Below are 17,972 nucleotides of genomic sequence, written 5' to 3' on the forward strand. Positions count from 1 at the left end.
GGAAACAAGGATGAGTGAACCTGCTGCTGCTGGAGAAGAAGATCCTGCTACACCCTCACTCACCTAAACATCCTAATTTTCTGTCCCCTTGGGTCACTGTGGTGACCTGACTCAGTAATCAGGGCAGGGAAACACAAAATCTCAAGGAAGGACCATTGAATGGGATCAGCATCTTTTGTAGTTTCATTCTGCGTTCCCCAAGAGCAGAGGTGTTGAGAACTCTGCCTTAATGTTCTAGACCCAGATCCTCCACCACACTGCAATACCAAGCATCCTCTTCTGCAGGCAAGTGTTCCCAGCTCAGCCTCCTGAACCAGGCTGGGCTGATTTGCATCCCTAAATTTGCCCTTTCAGTAAAAATGTAGCAATGGTTTACATTTTCCTGAAGTCATTTTGAGATTCTTTGCCCTATGCTACAAATATCCCAGCCTGGTTTTACTGACTCTTAAACACACTGTCCATAGCCCCTTATGCATCCTGGAGCTGTGGGACCAGGCACAGAAATAAACATCAGTGAGAAAATAGGAAATGAAGGCCAAAGAAACAAATGCAAAGACTTCTTGGTTACAGCCAGAGCTTAAAATAAAAGTAAAGAATGGACTGTTCGCTTCTACCTGTTTTCACTGTGAGCCTCCAGAGCTCATCAAGTATCAAACAACGCTCTTTTGTACTCAAAATCAAAAGTGAATTGCTGGAGGGATTGCACACCCACACGTGAAACCTGCCACAGATCTTCAGAGGATTTCCCAATCCATTCATAATGCATCAAGTATATCCCATGGCTGACTGGTGCTTGAAATATCCAAGCAGCAACCCTCAGCAAATCTTAGATTAACAGTCAGAGAGAGGAAACTATCCTATAAGGAGACAACTGCTGCAGCCAGCAGTGACCTCCTCCCTGTGCCATCAGCCCGTGGGAAAGTAAAGATGGTGACCCATTATCCTTAGCCTCAGGCCCTTCACAGGGATCAGAAGGAGGCAAGTGTTTTCTTAGGAACACTCATGCATGGGATAATCCCAGAAGTACACACAGATATATCCATAATAAAAATTTTAAAAAAAAAGGCAAACAAAAATGGCCTCAAAATGACTGATTGCCCACATTAGGAGGAAGTGGTTTAAGAGAAGCACTTCAAAGCATGTGAATCTGATTTTATTTACAAAAATACTCAGCCTTACCTCATGAATTTCTGCATGATATGGTGCTGGATCCCAGACAATTAAGATTCCAGTGTTATATAGTGGTTCCCTCAGGAACTGCTGCTCTTCAACAGTTACAAGCTTGGAATACAACAACAGATACAATGATATGCAGTATGCAATCAGAATTAGCAGCCAGCCAAGCAATAAAACACACCTGAAAACAGCCAGAGCCACCCCACTGCTGGTTACTGAGGATGGCCCACAGAGCAAGTGACTGTGTGCAGCAAGGACACAGCCTCAGCAATGCCCTGCCAACACCCAAGCCAGTCCTACCCAGCAGCAAAGGACTTTGTGGAGAGACACAAGAAAAGCTGCCATAGTGCTTTACAAGGCTTTCCATCCATCTCAGTGACACACTAAGGACAGGACCTGCAGAGTGACCCAGCCTGTGAGAAGATCCCATCACTACCATACCAGAAGCAGGAGGGAACACCAGCTGCTGCCTGTGGTCACCAGGACAGTCCAGGCAGCAAACACGCTGTCGGCTTTATTAAGAACCTTCATTTAACCCCCCAAAAAGGCCTGCAGGTGGGTGGTTTTTCCTCAGCAACAGGAACCCTGGCAGCCAGTCCTCAGCCTGCTGTGAGACCATCAGTGCAAGAGATGAGAGACTACAGCATCCCCAGCCAATCCTGCCTCATGCCAAGCCCCCATCGCTTCTGTAGAGCAGGGAGGGGACAGTTCAGGCAGGGGAGGTTTGAATCTCCTGAGAGCAGCAATGACAAGGAAAGCTTCAAACAGAGATCTCCATAATCTGGACATAACTACAACTGCTTGGGACACCCAAGGGTAACCCAGGTCTGCAGCAGAAAGAAAACAATTCTTATTAAACAATTAATCTCCTGTCCTCCCCACACAAAGCCATAATCTGTATAGGCACAGCTTGTAAACATTGTTCTCACAAATCATAAAAATCGGCTTCCATTTGTCCTGATTTTCTTCACAGATCTAATTATCAGCTAGCCAATTAGTCCTTGAGCAACCTGGATTCCTCAGCAGCCGGCTGCCTGCATGGCTGTCCCCATAACCAGAGCACAAGGACACTGCAGCCAGCCCAGATGGGAATTATTCCAAAAGCAAAGAGTTGCCTCACATCTGTTCTTAACTCCATAGGATTAAGCCTTGCCCTTGCCCATGTGCACTGCCTGGTTTCATTTCCTTACAGCAGCTAAAATATCTAGGCCACTGACAGCTGGAGTGTGCAGTGGGCAGGTGTGGGCACCAGAGGCACAGAGGGGCGCAGCAGCTGCCACCAGCCATCCCCTCAGCCGGGCACGAGTGGGATGGAGCACTGCAGAGGGGCAGGGATATGGCAAGGAGCACATGCACTTTATTTTCATTGTTTCTTTAGCCATGGGAGTTGGCAGAAGCACACAAACCCCAAGAGAGCTCTGACAGGCACAAAAGCAAAGGGACAAGAAACCAGGTAGGGAGCACCTCCACAGCCCGTTTGCGGTGTCCTCCCACGCACTGGAGCTGGCTCCTGGCACTGCCTGCTAGCTATCAGTCACTTAACCTGTCCACTGAAGGAATCTGGCTCCCCATTTACCTTCAGTGCCCATTTGTTGTTTAATAGCGACTGATTCTAAGTAGTAAAATCCATTTAAATTACTACATGATTGACCTGTCTTGCCCAGATTTTTGATCCTAATTAGTTAACTGATCTATAGGTTAACTGATTTCTTCTTTAGCCAGTTCACTGTGTAACAAGATCTTGTTAATACAGCCCCTACCCTCCTGGTACATTTATTGGCCGTATCACAATGACTTCCCTCTTTCCTGCTACCAGCAGTCAACGCCCTGTAATCTAAACATGCTCTCCTTTCCCACCACAGCCTTCGCCCATTCCACTGATGTTCTATCTTCTCTTTCTTCCTCCCTGCAGACTGTGGGTGCCAATGACAGCAAAGGCAGCCAAAGCAGAGAGTGCTCTCTGTGACAGCAAGAAGCCAGCCCAGGAGAACTGGAAACAAGGGCTGAGGGCAATGAGGTACCCTGGCCCTTGGTCAGCTCTGCAGAAAGGAGCTGCGTCCTCCAGCGTGACACTGGCACTCCCCTCACACGTACTTCAGCTCTTGTTTTCACAAGATGGGACTGCTTTCCCAGGGCAAATCAATGCCTTGTGTCAGACTGCAGGAAAACGTGCCATTAAAAAAGCAGCAGTACTGTTGAACTAGTCAAGACCAGAGAAAATAAATGAGGCAACATTAAATAAATTCTTTATTTAGAACAACTACCAAGCTTGTGGACCTACAAGCACATCCTCAGATCTGGAGGTCCCAAATTTCTTGCCTTCCGGTCAGTACCAATCCATTCATCATCCATTTCTCTGTGCACAGATATACAAGATACTTCACTCTACTGTTAAAACCATCCACCCCCATGTATGCCATAGAGACTGGCCAGCAAATTACAGAAAAGTATTTTAAAATAATTATTAAGAAAGTTAGGGCCTGTGGCCATGTGTGCCAAAAGGATATTACTCAATACAGATAGTCTCTGACAGATCAGATTCAGGAGATCCCATTTCCTTCACTTTGGCAGTGGACTGAGGATTGATCAGCAATAAGACCCAAAATAAAAGCAGCCAAGACCCATTCCTTTTCCCAGTTATAACATAAGAAAAGCCAGCCCAGAACAAGAACAAATCACAGCCTGTCCAGTACCTGAGGCCTGTAAGAGCTCTGGACAAGGCAAGATAAGGCACAGCTCCTGCAGTGAGCTACAAAGAGAATGTGATCAGGTGACCCCACTACCAAGAAGGTTTAAATGATCTCACCAAGACTAGAGCAGCACTGAACCATTCAAAGTGCAAATAAAATCATTTGAGAAAACCAGGCTTCAAATCCAATGGTCTCTACAGTTAACAGGGACTGCAGTCAGAGCTGCTCAGTTTAGAAAGCCCAGATGAGAGACTCCTGCACTACACACACAGAAAGCATCTTTTTCCCTGGACACCAGCCAGATCAATGCTGCCTTCTGAGTAAACTTTAGCCTCTAAAAACTGCAGCAATACTGTGCTCCCTGTAACTGAAGCTTTCTAAGATGGTGTCTCCATTCAGAGGGAATATCACCCATGACTGCAGGCTGATCTGCATGGAGAACAGAAGCACTGAAATGACATGACGGTAACTACACTTGGTCCAAAGTAGGAGAATCCACATGGAGAGTCCTATCACAGCTGTACAACCACACTGTTACCCTCCTCCCTGTGCAGATAACGCTGATAGATAGCACATAGGTCATGCACATATTTTCTCTTCATATCACTGTAAGCTTGGCCATGAGCACATCCTCCAGAGAAAGTTTGCTAAAGTGATAACACCTATCTGACATCAGAAAAATACAGAGACAGGAAATATTTAAAAAAAAAAAATGTCAAACAGGGCACAGAAGATAGCAGTCTTCTGCTCAAACCAGACTGGTTCAGAAAGAACAACCTGTCACCCTTCTGACTGGGGGTTTAACGCAGGGGAATCAAGATGCAGCAAACAACAGCAAAGAGCAACAAGTGAGGAGTGAACCAAGAGCAGAAAGAGGTAGCAACAGCATTCACACAACAGACAAAAACATCCTTTAAAAGACAGATAAAATGAACTAGGCAAACTGGTTACATATCAGCTCTGTGTCTTCTTGCCTTTGAAGAGGATGGTCAAGCTCCTCTTGCTGTTTTGAGAATCTTCAAACCTCATTACACAGCAGCATACATGTACTCCTTAGACAGAGGCAGGTGAGAAAACTCCAGGCCTATAAATCTTAGCTTTGGGGTAAGGAAAAGAAGCTGCCTTTTTGGTTCAGGATTACAAAAGCTACACTTCAGCCACTCATCTCTCCCTCATTCAGCTCCTCAGCCTTCATGTGCCTACAACCTCCATCTCCTCCTCCTCTTGTGGGGGTGAGGAGATGCTTGTACTCAGTGCTGTAATGCTGCACCAGGTCTTCTAACCAAATGACTCCTGGCCTGTTCAGTATTTTACTATCCTCCTCCAATCTCTCACCAGCACATCCTACTGTGATTTCCCCTTTTCTCTGCATGTCTACGCTTGAAGATTTCTCCCCCCAAAAAGGACAACCATGAAGTGTAACAGGTCTGTGGAGGAAAAGTGCAAACACTCTTGAGATGTGCCTACAAGAGCAAGGGTCTCATTCTATTGCTGGACAACTGGCAGACTGACTCTGCTAATGCACTGTGACACATGGTTCTAACTCTAGACAGTTCGCTTCACAGCCTACAGCTGGCCAAAGGGAATCAGCAAAGAGACACCTTGATACCTACAAAGAGCTCTCAGATGCAGGGAAGATTTAACTCTGTAAGTAAGGCCTTGCATTAAAGGCACTTTTGCCATGCTCTGCAGTGAGGTCCTGGACCCACCAGAGCCCATCCCTCTCCTGGCTGTGCACAGGCTACAGCTTTAAAAGTGGGTCTTTTGTCAAGTGTCTTCAGCCATGTAGCAACCCTGGCTAATGTGTTATCTACGGAGTCTGCAGCATTGCTGGACAGTAAAGAAACACTGTTCTATTATTAAAAGCCAAATAAACATCCCTCACTCTTCACACTCATCTCTGGGGCAGGCACAACTCATCTCTTGGAACACCCCTGCTTGCTGACCTTCGTTGGCTGAGCTGTGGTGCTGCTCCTGCCTCTCACTCCAAAGGCACAGCAGCAGCATGGAGCTGGCCTTCCTGTGCTTACACAGAGCCTTTGAGCAAAGACAATACACAAATTACCTTGTGCCTGCTGTAAATCACAAGAAGGCTCCTGCAAGTTTGCAAGTGCATGCCAGTGTCACTCCAGTCACCTGAGATTTACCAACTGCCCCCATTCCAAAAAGAGACCTCCCCATCCCACAGCTACATGCTAGGGACTGGAGAAATCAGATGGACAGCCCTGTTCTTCCCAGCTCCCAGACAGTGCAGCCACACAGCTCTGCCATGCTCGGTCTGCTCAGACCTACCTGGGAATTCATAAGACGAATTGTTGTCTTTTGCCCCACATCATCTTGAAAGCCCCTGACAGGAGCCCCATTGAATCGCAAGACGGCATCGTGGCTGTCTGAAAGCCAAACAGAGGGAAAACCTGTGAGCCAGCAGCTGGGTTTGAGCGATCTCAGAAACAAGAGACATTATTCACCTGCACTTCTCATATAATCTGCCTAATCCCTGCCTTTCAACCTAACGTCTACAAGTAGCAAGTCAGATTCTTTGGAGGAAGGTGTGGCTCAAACTTCATACACTTTTTAAAACCTACTCTTTAAAACTACAACTCACTGCCCGGGTGAGAGCACAACCCCATCATTTTCTCTCCCTCTTCCCCCTTCCAAACACTTTACCAGGAGAAAGACCAACACACAATTAATTTACCATACGGCTGGCTGCAAACTTAGAAATCAGGAAGTAGCAGCAAGCCAGCATCCTCTCTTCCAGCCTGGAGGTTGACCAGCCCCAGAAACATGTACACCAACCACAGAGGAAAGCCAAGCTGACCTGAGCCTGCCAGCATGCCTCCCACTGAAATACACCCACTGCTGTGCCTTCAACAGACACAGCTTCTTACATGCCTTGGGATTCACTGCATTTTCCTCTGCTGGCATCATCTCTGCAGACAGCACAGCACTCCTCCAGCACCCTCCTCTGCCTTGGCACAGATAGCAAGCCACTGTAATGTCCTGGGGTCAGGCTGTTGCTGTGACACAGAGGGCAGTTGTGCTTGTCACCCTGGCCTCTCCCTGCCTAGTGGCTGCACTTGGATAAGAAACATTCCCTGTGATCAGAGGGGCTGAGTTAGAGAAGCAAGGCCATCTTTCCTGCATTCACACTGAGGCCACATGACTACAACACACAGCACCTGCAGTCAGGGTCAGTGGGAGTTGCCAAGTTCCAGGGCAGAAGGACCAACCTGGTCCAGAACTGGGTCTTTTTGAGATCATTTTCTTGCAAATGGGAGTTTTCTAACAAGCAATGCTGGAGCATCGATAATTCCTGGCAGCAAAGTCTGATTTCTCAGCTATTTTATTCTCCTGGACAAGTGGGGCTTCTTAAGAGCCCTTCCAAGGCACCATCCAAACCCAAGAAAGGTTTCTGGATGTCTCTGGAAAAAAGTGTCTCCATGCTGAGAAGTGGCTCTGCGGTTACCACTACAGACCCTTAGCTCCACATCCTACCTTGCACTAATGCAAGACAGGGTTAGGATTTCCCCATGTGTAAGTTCAGCCAGACACCAAGCGCTAATATGCCCCAAGTTTGCTCATTAAATGGTGTTTAGTGATTGCTCAGACAGAGTAGCTGGCTCTGTCTCCAGGTGGTTGTGCAACACTCAGTATCTCTCACATCAGATTTTTCAGTGGCAATTTATAAACTTGAGTTATACCAAGAGCCCGGTAAAAGGTGGTTGTTAACAACTCTGTGCTGCTCTGCCAGCCTCTCTTACTTTACCTAACTGCTCATTTGATATCTTAACATGATTCCATAGAACAAATATTTCATGGAATAGTAACTCAGCAATCCATTGTGCTCATTTACACAAATACTTCATTTTAAGCTTTTAAGATTTAGTACCTTTTTGACAACTTTCTCCAACACCACCACGACCTTTTCTACATGGAAAAAAGTGGGAAAAACATACAGAAATACACTGAATGCTCCTGAGTCCTTAATACTCTCCCTACCCAGCTCAAGCCTGCAAGTGCTCAAACTCTGCAGAAGCACCAGCAGAGTTAACTGCTTGAGCAGAAAGGTGAAAAGTCTTCAGGCACGAGAAACACACAGCAGGGCCGCCAGCAGGGGTTAATGACATTTGCCTCGGGCACACTACACAGTGACCTCCCCAGCATCCATCCCTTGTGATCTGGAACAAACCAGGGCTTCACTGTGGGGAGGGCTCAGAAAGTGGCTGCGGGAACAATGAAAGGGCTTTGCCTGTCTGACGTCTGCGGTCTGTGCCAAAGCCAAAGCACAGCCCATCCCACTTGGCTGCTCAATCCAGAGGTGCAGGACTGCATTCCAACATGCCAGAACATCACCTCCCACTCCTGTGAGGGTCTCCTTCCAGAGGAACAAGCATTGGCAGTAACGGTGGAGCCTAACACAGACAACCCTGGGTACAAGCCAGCTGAGCTGGGGAGGCTGTTCAACAGAAGGTCGCTTCTGTGCAAACCTTTAGCTCTGAACTCCATGAGACAGCCAAACAACCCGAGACAGGTACTTGAAGGAAAAGTAAGAACTGGCTTCCCAGGTCTTAACCCATCTCGCTTCAAACACTCCTAAGAGGCAGAAACATCAACCAACTCCCACCTGCAAGTTATACCAGGAGGCAATGCTGTTCTTCATTACTTTTTTCATAGCGTTTTAACACACTTCCAACTGCTCAACCTCACTCTAGCTCCTGGCTCACCTGCTGTGTGGACACAGAAGGAGTTTAGGGGAGAACTTCCGAACAAGTACCAGAACTAAACACTGTCTCCCACGAGGGACTATGATTCTGAAGGCTTTGCCAAAGTTGTCCATGACTGATGGATTAAAGTCTATCCTTCTACCTGGTTTCAGAGGAAGGCTGCTTGCAGCTTAGTGCAGGCCAAAGAGATCTGATCCAACAGACAACTTATGAATACACCAAAGCCTGCAAACAATTTCCATTTGAGAGAAACCTCCTAGACTTCTAAACTCCTCCTTCAGTGAAGCTACACTTCAGCCAAGCATGAACCTTAACTGAGCTCCAAACACCAAATAATGAAGCAAGCTGAGGGAGCTGAAGGCTATGGAGAATTTTCTGCCTGGTACAAAATCCTGAGCTGAAGACTGGAGAGCTGATTTACCCAGCATGCTGCTATTGTAAAGACCACAAACCACTTTGGCATCAAAATATGCTTCTTTATAATCCACAGTACAAGACCAAAGCTTTGGCATTTATTAATTAATGCATTAACTCCAGGTAAATACGGTCAGATGAGACTGCAAAGCATCACCAAACTTTGTCCAAAGAGCTAAATCCCCATAAAGTCTTTTGATGGTCTTCTGGGCCACTCAAATTCAGCCAGCTGCCTTATGGCTCAGAATGAAGCAGTGCCACTTTCAGAAAGCCTTAAGCAAGAATTACAGATTCACTGAGGCTGGAAGGGACCTCTGAAGATTGTCTGCGCCCAGCTCTCTGCTCAACACAGACTGCTCAACCTTTAGCGTTTTCTTTAATTTCTTCTCTGAAAATCTCCCCCTGTATGAATTTTTTTTTCTGACTGCAATAAGCATTACACAACCCACACTAAGCCCTCTCAAGAAACAAACACTTGAGGAACCAAGACTGCTCTCTGGTATCCAATATTTGTGTGACCCGCTAGTGATGCCAACAGGATCATGAAAATCATAAGGACTTGCTAGAATAGAGCTACCTGTTACTCCCATCTCCAGCTAGGCTGAAATATTTACTGACTTCAAAAGTTTAACATTTCAACTTGTTTTAAACACCTTTTGACCACAAGGGACTTATCAGTAAGAACATGACAGCAGGTTACTTCTACGCAGCCCAAGTTATAAAACAATGATATTTGACTTCATGCTAACAGAAAGATACCAACCTATCTCTTGTCCCAAGTGAGATGATTTCAGAGACCCTGCTGAGGACACGACAGCACAGCGACCCAGGTGTCCCACTGTTTCACTGAGGCTTTTCCCTGGCAGGTACTTCTGCCATTCAGAGGTACCAAAAGGACCATCCGACCTCTGTATCATGGTCACATTGACCCTGTCCCGCAGCTGGCACAGCAACTTCTCTGGGCTGAGCTTAGCATTCCTCTTCCCACTGTAAGTCACATTGTACTTGTTCATGGCCAGGTAGTTTTTCCTGACCTTCTGCAGCCTGGGTATGAGATTTCTGGATGAGCTGTCCTTATCCCATACCTTCCCAACGGCTGCTTTCTTGGACTTCTCAGCTGTTTCAGAGGCGCTGGCCTTCACTTTGTTTTGGGAACTAAGCCACACTTTGGGTATCTGCCCCAGTTCAATGGCTGCTTCATGGAAAAGGCCTTGTGATTTAACTGGGTTCCATTTCTCCGAACTCCTGTGCCCCTGCAAATCATCATTCCTGGTCTTCAAAGGATCATAGTAGTTTCTCCTCGTTTCTCTCCACAGGCAAACTGTCAGTGCTACCAGTATCACCACAAGAACACACATTAACTTCTTGAACACATTGATGTGAACCATAGTGCACGGTGCATCCAGATGGGACACTGGAAGTTGGCCCTGGGAAAAGAAAACAGCTCAGTCAGGGCTGCAGGCACAGGTAAAGTCATGGAGATCTGTGTGCAGTGGGAGGGGAGAGAGACAACATGAGGGTAATTCTAAAATTTCAGGCTGTTTAAAGATCTCATTTCAAAGTCTACCACCTCAAGCACCAAACAGAAAGACCTGAGCTGGCTATCAGCCATCACATGCTATGTAATGGTGACCTGAGGCCACTGCCACTCCCTTCCACAAGTGACAGTCAAATTTACACTGCCAGTTTCATACCAGCAAGCAGGGCAAGTCTCCGTATTGCTTTGCTTCGCCTCCCATCCCTGACAGTCAATGTCCAAATGCCAACAAATGCACTTCCAGAAATGAGTTTCTACTTGACCACAGACTTTAACACTAATGAAGGACATTAAAAGCACGGAACTGGAAAGAAAAAAAAAAAGCTCCGAGTTCATGAGCACCAGGAGCTTCACCAGCCTGGTACTTTGGTGACTTTCCAGGGAACTGCTGCCAGTCTGCAGTGGGCTGAGTAAACTCTCAACATCAAACCTCACTGAACACCTGCTGGAAGCCAATTAAGGCCCAGTAAGGTTTTGGGGCATGTTTTGGGCTCATAAATGCATTTGGATGAACATTACTCCAGGTAAGTTACCTCTGGAGAAAGCAAAGCCAGACGCTGTTGTACAGCACTGCCTGTCCTTGTTTGCACTGCCTCCCACCACCAGATACCTCCAGCTCCCATCATGTCATAAAGGGGGATTCCAATAGGAGAACTGCCCAAAACGCAGCTCAAACGAGGCCGATTTATGGGGTCTGGTGTACAAAACATACACTGATGCAGAAACGCCTCACAAGCAGCACACAGGACCACAGAAGACGGGACAGCAGCTGGTCAGTTCCCTACATGGCTGCTCCAGATGTATCCAAAAGGATGGGAACAGTATGGAGACTCCAGGCGTCCTCAGGAGACAAACACATGCAGATAGATCACTGCCATTCCCAGAGAGGCAAAAGTAGCAACTTCCTCACTGAGAAAGCTGCTGAAAGCAAACACTGCAATGCTGGGCTGCTGAGAGGTTACTGAGCTACTAACACTACCTGTGGATAAAGCTGCAGCTCTCCAACTCAAGTCATTTTTGTCTGTCGGCAGATTTTCCTCCGACGGCTTAAGCAGGATCTCAAAACACAACAGTTCGGTGATGTGCAGAAAAGTTCAAGAAATACCTGCAAAAAAAAAAAAAAGAAAAAAAAAAAAAACAAAAAACAAAAAAAAAACAGAAAAAAAACAAAAACAAAAAAAGAAGAAAAGGTATTAAGGAAAAACCTCGAAGTTCCAGGGATGAGCAAGTATTGCCTCAGAGAAGCCCAGTGGTCCCAAAGAAGCTGTTACCAAGGCCTGGAAGGACAGCAGCAAACACATTGACACCACATAAGCATTTTAAACCCATAAATGCCCACTCAAAAGGGGCATCTTTGTCTGAAATCTCCCCTCAACTAGAGCAGACTCCAGCTCACAGGCTGCCTGCTCTCTGGTCCCACCAGAGCAACCAGATCCACCCTGAGCACTGGGTACACCCATTATACAGGGAAGGAAATAACCTGATGCTGGTGCTTAACACAAAGAACAGGGGAAAAGAAAGCAAAAGCTAACTTTTCCTAAGGAGACATCTTACTGCCTATCCTTGAGTAATTCAGGCACTCTTGCACAGAAGACTCCCTGCTTTTTTGGAACAAGATGCATGGAAAGCTGCTTTATAAAACATATCTTAATCCATCGGTCTTTACAAAATAGATAAATGTGTTTTAGACTTCACAGTTTCACTCTACCAAGGAAATGCATCAAGAGAAAGGGAGATTTGACAGTATTAGCTGAGAAATCAAGAAAGTAGCTTGCTTTTACAGGAAGTCTGAGTCAATACAATGCCACATGAGCTAAATTACAAATGCCATCCTTCACAGGACTAAATACTAAATTATTAAAGCATCCTAATGCTGACATCTTATATTTTAACTTTATTAAGGAACAAAATTATTTTTTATGGAGCACTCTACAATGAAAAAGCAAATATTGCTGGACCTCCAGTTCTTAAACAACAACAAAAAGATTCAAGAAACACAAGTAATTCCAGCTTTTATTAAAATTATTTGCCCTGCCTTGACAGACTGTATAAATTTTCATTTCCTTAAGTACAAATGTACTAGAAAAGCACACTGAAGTCTTTTTGAACCAGGAGAGGTACAGCAGTCTGGAGAGGTGGGGTGCCAGGGGAGGATGCAGGAGAGGGGGCACCAGGAGGGGATGCATAACACCCCTGTGCTCTGCTTTGTGAGGAATAAGGTTCTCCACAGTATTTTATGGTTCCTCTCCTGCTGTGGTCTCTCAGATGCTCTCTGCTGCCTCCAGCCACCCCCTCTGCAGCTGGGACCCCACAGGGACAGCTCACTCGGGGCCTGCACAGTCCACAGAGAACAAAAAGCGCCACATGAAGGCAGCTGAGTGCGAAGCCATCTGCTGATGGGGAAAGCAGTCAGCCTCCACACTGTCAGGGCTCTGCTGGCAAACCACACACACAGCAACACCTTCCATATCCACAGGAACACCAAAGCAGAGCTGTCCAGCACCAGCTTTGTACTGAACTCTGAGACACCTCCCTCTGACCACGCTTCATGCAGCCCCCAGCTGACTTCATACACGCTGCATCCCTTTACAGGGGGCAAGGATCTGGCTTCCAGAAAACTCACCCAAGACTTTCTGTGCAGGGAGGACAGAGCCTCAGCACTGTTGGAGGTGCCCAGAGCCTACCACTCTGCAGAGCAGAGCTCTCTGCTCCAGGCCCTGCAGGACTCTGCCCTGCTTTTGACTTCAGAAACATCTCCTGAGGGGTTTCCAGGTGGAGGTGATAGCAGGCACATCAGTAACCACCAGCTTCTGCTTCTCACGCTTGAATCCTCTAGGAGGGTGGCAGGTTCATTACAGTGAAACAACTTGACAGCTCTCTGCAAGTTCCTGCTGGGACACTTCTTGTGGTGATGCACAGCACAGGATGCCCAACAAGTCACAACAACTCCTCTCCTTTCCAGGCCACTCAAAGGCACCTGGAAAACTCACCTTCCGCACAAATTATCCCCACCTTTGACTGTTCATGCTGCTGCAATGTGAACAGTTAGTCTGCTTTGATTTTTAAGCTGGCAAAGTAGGCTCTGCAAACATGTTTTAGCAGAGCCACAATATTTCAAGATGCCTTCTGTTCCCCATGGATACTTTGAAAATCAGCTTAATTATTACTACTACTTCACAACATGACAGGATTTTATTTTATTTGCACCAGCAGTGCCCTAAGATGGGGTCCCTCTCAAGCATTCTGCCACCAAACCTCTGTTGTGGAGAAGGAAAGCACCTGCTCTTCCTGGAAAAGTAGGATAGCCCACAAGTGGCCACTTGTGTGCGTTTCTGTCTGGCACACAAGAAGTGGTCAGTACAAAGGTCCTTTTCTAAAAGTGTTGGAAGCTTGCCACATACACAAAATACAAGGTGTCAGCTATGAGTGTGAGGAAAGAAAGGACAAAAACAAAGTCCCTCAAACCTAGAAAAATACTTAAACAAATAGCTGTCTCCTTAAAACCCAGAACTTGACACAGCTGTAGGGTACAGCACTGGCTGGCAGGTTAAGCCCACACAGCAAGTCCTCTGAGGATAAATTAATCCTGTTCAGAGAACAAGTGAGGGATGTGATATCTTCAAAGCAGTCAGGGAATTACATTCTGTCCGCACACTCTTATACTTAACCTTTATTGTCCAATTATCTCACTGGTCTCAGGTCTTAACCAGCAGAGTACACAGGAGTGTGAAAATCCTGCTCCTCTGGTGTCCCAGAGGCTGCTGTGTGCCTACGGAGCTGCAGCTAGCAATGCCACAGCAGAGAACATCCAGCAATCCTGATTTCCTCATCCCACAGCAGATTTACCCTAAAAATGCCAACAAGCATCCTCACCTCAAACAGCCCTTGCCTGTCTCCTATAGCACCCAACAGCCAGTACACAGACAAATCACACAAACATGGACAAAGGTATGGGTATGTTTCTTCCAGGAAATGCACACAGCTTCCCAAAAGTTGTGTCATCAGCTGTACCAATGCCCATCCTCTGCACATTTGTTTAATTGCTTCTTGAAACCACTCAAATTTCCCCAACAGCCCGAGGCAACGAACTCTGGAGTTGCACACAGTGCGCAGACACCCCCTCCTCTCCCTGCTTTTCCAGGCTCCGTCCCACTTGTTCCAGCTTCTCCTTGTACAGGACCTTGCACGCCTTTTCCATCCTTGAGATGCTCTTGGTCAACCTCCCAGCACCGTCAGCAGGGTGTGACCATCCCTGGAGGCAGGCATACCATCCACCCCCGCTGAACCTGCACACGCCACACGGCCCAGCAGCAACACAACAACGGGGCTGATTTGTTCTCCTTGTGAAACTTCCTCCCTTTATTTCCCTTCCTGACCACTTCTGAGCCCTGACCTCTACACAGTCTGCGATGACTTCAGGTTATTTTGCAAGCTACCCCTGCTGCTGAGCAGGAATAAATACATCTGAAAGAGCATTATCTTACGCCTGCTAGCAGAAGCTTCCCTTGCCCCTGTGCTGCCCAGGCACCCAGGATCCCCAGATCCCTCTGCAGCTGCTCAGGGTTTCCCCTGGTTCCGGCAGCCCCTCTGGTGACAGAGACAGCCAGGCTCAGAAATCTCCTCTCTTCTCCCTCTCCCTCTCCCCTAACCAGTATTCAAGAGTGGGGGTCCCAGAAAATCCCTGAGGGACTTCTGTGATGTTGTGAAACCTGACCCCTTGCTTTCCTACCTGCTAGGAAGCCACTAATCCACCCGTCTCACCCCGGGACAGTTTAGGGTGGCTTTTTCTGAGGCTCCTGGCGAGCATTCTCACCAAAACCTTGAAAATTCAAAGTCTCCCTCCCTCCACGTTCACGATCTTCTGAAAACGAGAGAAGAGGAAATACACAGATAGATTTGAAATGTGACCCTTCTGCAAACACAGCATGAGACTTCTTCATTAATTCTTACACATGCTACAGGTGTTATTTTTATTATCTATACTGGCCTGAAGCAATGGATCCTACCAGAATCCCTCTGAAGCACAACCATGTCAAGTAACACCTTTACTTTAATTTAAACGATGACTTGAGATATATAACCCCTGGGAATAACAGGATATGCAGGAATCACATCCACCTGGCCTACCACGCCTCTCCTTGGTGCTGCCATTCATCCATCAGCATCATTCAGCTGCAGTTTTCTTCTCTCTGATGGATGCACAAAAGCTTTTTACTTTAGCAAGTTGTTCCTCAATCTTTTTTTTTTTTTTTTAGATAATGTGCTAACTATTTCATATTTAAACTCAGAGCATTTACATTTCTTTCCAGATTTCCCTCATTTATGCATTTCCGTTTTGCTGTGCCTACTCATAAATTAGGAAAGCTTTGTTCCCAATTCTTGCTGGTGTATTTTTGAATGTTTTTATGCTGCCCCATATGAACAATTTATACTTAACTATACCTTTCAATTCTTTTTTTGGTACATTCTCAATATTGACCCTTTTCTTCACCCAACACCCTGTAAAGAATCTCTGAAAAGAGCAGGGGCTGGTACCAGAGGGTGAATGAGTTCCCATGTGAGTGGAAAAGAGGAAAGATATGGAAATGTAGGGCAGGAATTCTTCTGCTCAAAATAACATACTCAAAGAAACCTAAAATGAGAAAAAATTTGGATTCAAAAAGTAACCTCAGAACTGTATCTGCTCTTAAAATCCATTTCTGTCCTAAGAAAAAATATTTTTCAAAACCCTTAATAGTAATAAACAAACTATGCTCATGCCATTTTGCAAATGAAGAAATACTTTCCACATGCTGGATATACCAGATGAAAGGTGATAAAACATTTTCCAAGGTAAAGGTCTGTCCCTCTGGAGCCAAGTTTCAGATCTGATATCTTATTTAGGCTAGCCTGTTAATTCAATTGTGTGTATCATGATATTGTAAATATACAAGCAGGGAAGGCTTGCTTCTAGCAATTCTTGGTTTCTGTCCAGAATATCACTGTGCTGTGAAAATAAAACATCTGTTGAGCCATACATTTAGGTGTTTCCAATGCCACCAAACGGAACAAAACAGAAAGGGGAGAATGAGGAAAGTTTACATAGAGATTTGAGGGGAAAAAAAACACTTTGAATAAGAAACATGGTTAAATTTTACGTGGCACATTGAGGAGCTATACAGGTCACTTGTAATGAAAAGAATCATCCGTTAGTCCTGCCTGCATTAAAAAATTCTGCATGTGCCAGTGAAAATATGCTGTTGTCATGGCTGAAAAAAAACCTTCCCAGGAGAACAGGAGAGGCAGATTCTGGGGAGAGGCACAGGGGAAAGTTTAAGCATGTGTTTCATTTTGGTTTTACATGTCAACAAACATTGGGATTTAATACAAGTCAGAAGCCTTTATTTCTGTGTCAGCCCTTTATTCCTGCTCTTTTCTACATGCTGTGCGGGTTTTGGAGGGTGGCTGTGCCTAGCAGCACTCTGCCTCCCCTTCAGCCCTCATTGAAAGGCAGCAGCTTTTTTATATATAATAATTATAAAGTAACTATTTTATATGGATATAGTACCTTAACCATGCTATACATGTATTTGAGTTTTACCATTAAAGTATTCTAAATAATAATAATAATAATAATAATAATAATAATAAGTTAAAACTGCTTTCTGAGTCACAGGATGCCACATAAATCCAGGATATCAGATTTATCAGCACTTCATCTAATTAAAGGTTTACATATTAGTCTTGCTATAGAGGGTGCTTTCAGTGGCTCATAATATGGATTCCAGTTATGAAATATACTGAGCCAAATAAAGAGTGAATGTAGTGGACCATGCTTAGCATCCTCTTTGGTGGGTTACTTGCCCAGAGGGACAGCATGTTTATGAACTCCATAACAGGACCAAGCCCTCAGCTGGTGGGACCAGCACTTCACCCTTAAAAAAAAATCCCTTCCTAGCCCACAGGCAGACAGACACCTGCTGAATATTCCTCGTTAACAGCAATGGACAGGAAAGAGACCCCCACCTGCATGGGGTGCCGGCATGCCCCAGGCCAACTGTGCTCTCCTGCAGCATGCTCCCACTTGGATGCAGTCTGCCAGGCAGCCACTGTGACAGCTCAACACAGAAGCCATTTCCTGATGAGCATTTCCATGCCCATGGGGGTCTCACTCAGCAAGATACCAGGAGACCCCTCCTAGTAACAAACCTTTTCCATTTCTAAAACTGCCAGTTTCACCTTCAGTTGGAGCAAAGTACATGCATGAACAGCACCAACTCCTGAAAATTCTGCTTTTTCTTCCATACCCAGAGCCTGGGCTTTACAAGTGAGGATTTCATCATTAGGCAGCTTTATCACAGCCATTCCCACACTAAATCCAACAGCAAAAATCCCCCTACCCTGCCCAGCTTCAAAGACCAGGATGCAATCACTCAGTTGTGTTTACTT

The 17,972-nt window shown here is 45.9% G+C and overlaps 1 protein-coding gene across 6 annotated transcripts in view; it reads right to left on the reverse strand.

Moving 5' to 3' along the window:
* Positions 1-17,972, reverse strand: part of ST6GAL1 (ST6 beta-galactoside alpha-2,6-sialyltransferase 1) — a 43,438-nt gene that overhangs the window by 3,470 nt on the left and 21,996 nt on the right. For 4 of the 6 annotated variants that reach the window (XM_066193950.1, XM_066193947.1, XM_066193952.1 and 1 more), the window contains 4 exons: positions 11,524-11,649; positions 9,771-10,434; positions 6,159-6,256; positions 1,180-1,281 (listed from right to left, as the gene is read on the reverse strand). In XM_066193950.1, the coding sequence (XP_066050047.1) occupies positions 1,180-1,281; positions 6,159-6,256; positions 9,771-10,395 (825 nt within the window). In that variant the 5' untranslated portion in view covers positions 10,396-10,434; positions 11,524-11,649. Of the gene's footprint in view, positions 1-1,179; positions 1,282-6,158; positions 6,257-9,770; positions 10,435-11,523; positions 11,650-15,273; positions 15,406-17,972 lie in introns of those variants that run through there. The other 2 variants (XM_066193949.1, XM_066193953.1) reach the window with 2 other exon arrangements.

Source organism: Chamaea fasciata, unplaced genomic scaffold (assembly GCF_029207755.1).
Source record: "Chamaea fasciata isolate MVZ Bird 193981 ecotype frontalis unplaced genomic scaffold, bChaFas1.0.hap1 SCAF_11, whole genome shotgun sequence".
Classification (NCBI taxonomy): Eukaryota; Metazoa; Chordata; class Aves; order Passeriformes; family Sylviidae; genus Chamaea; species Chamaea fasciata.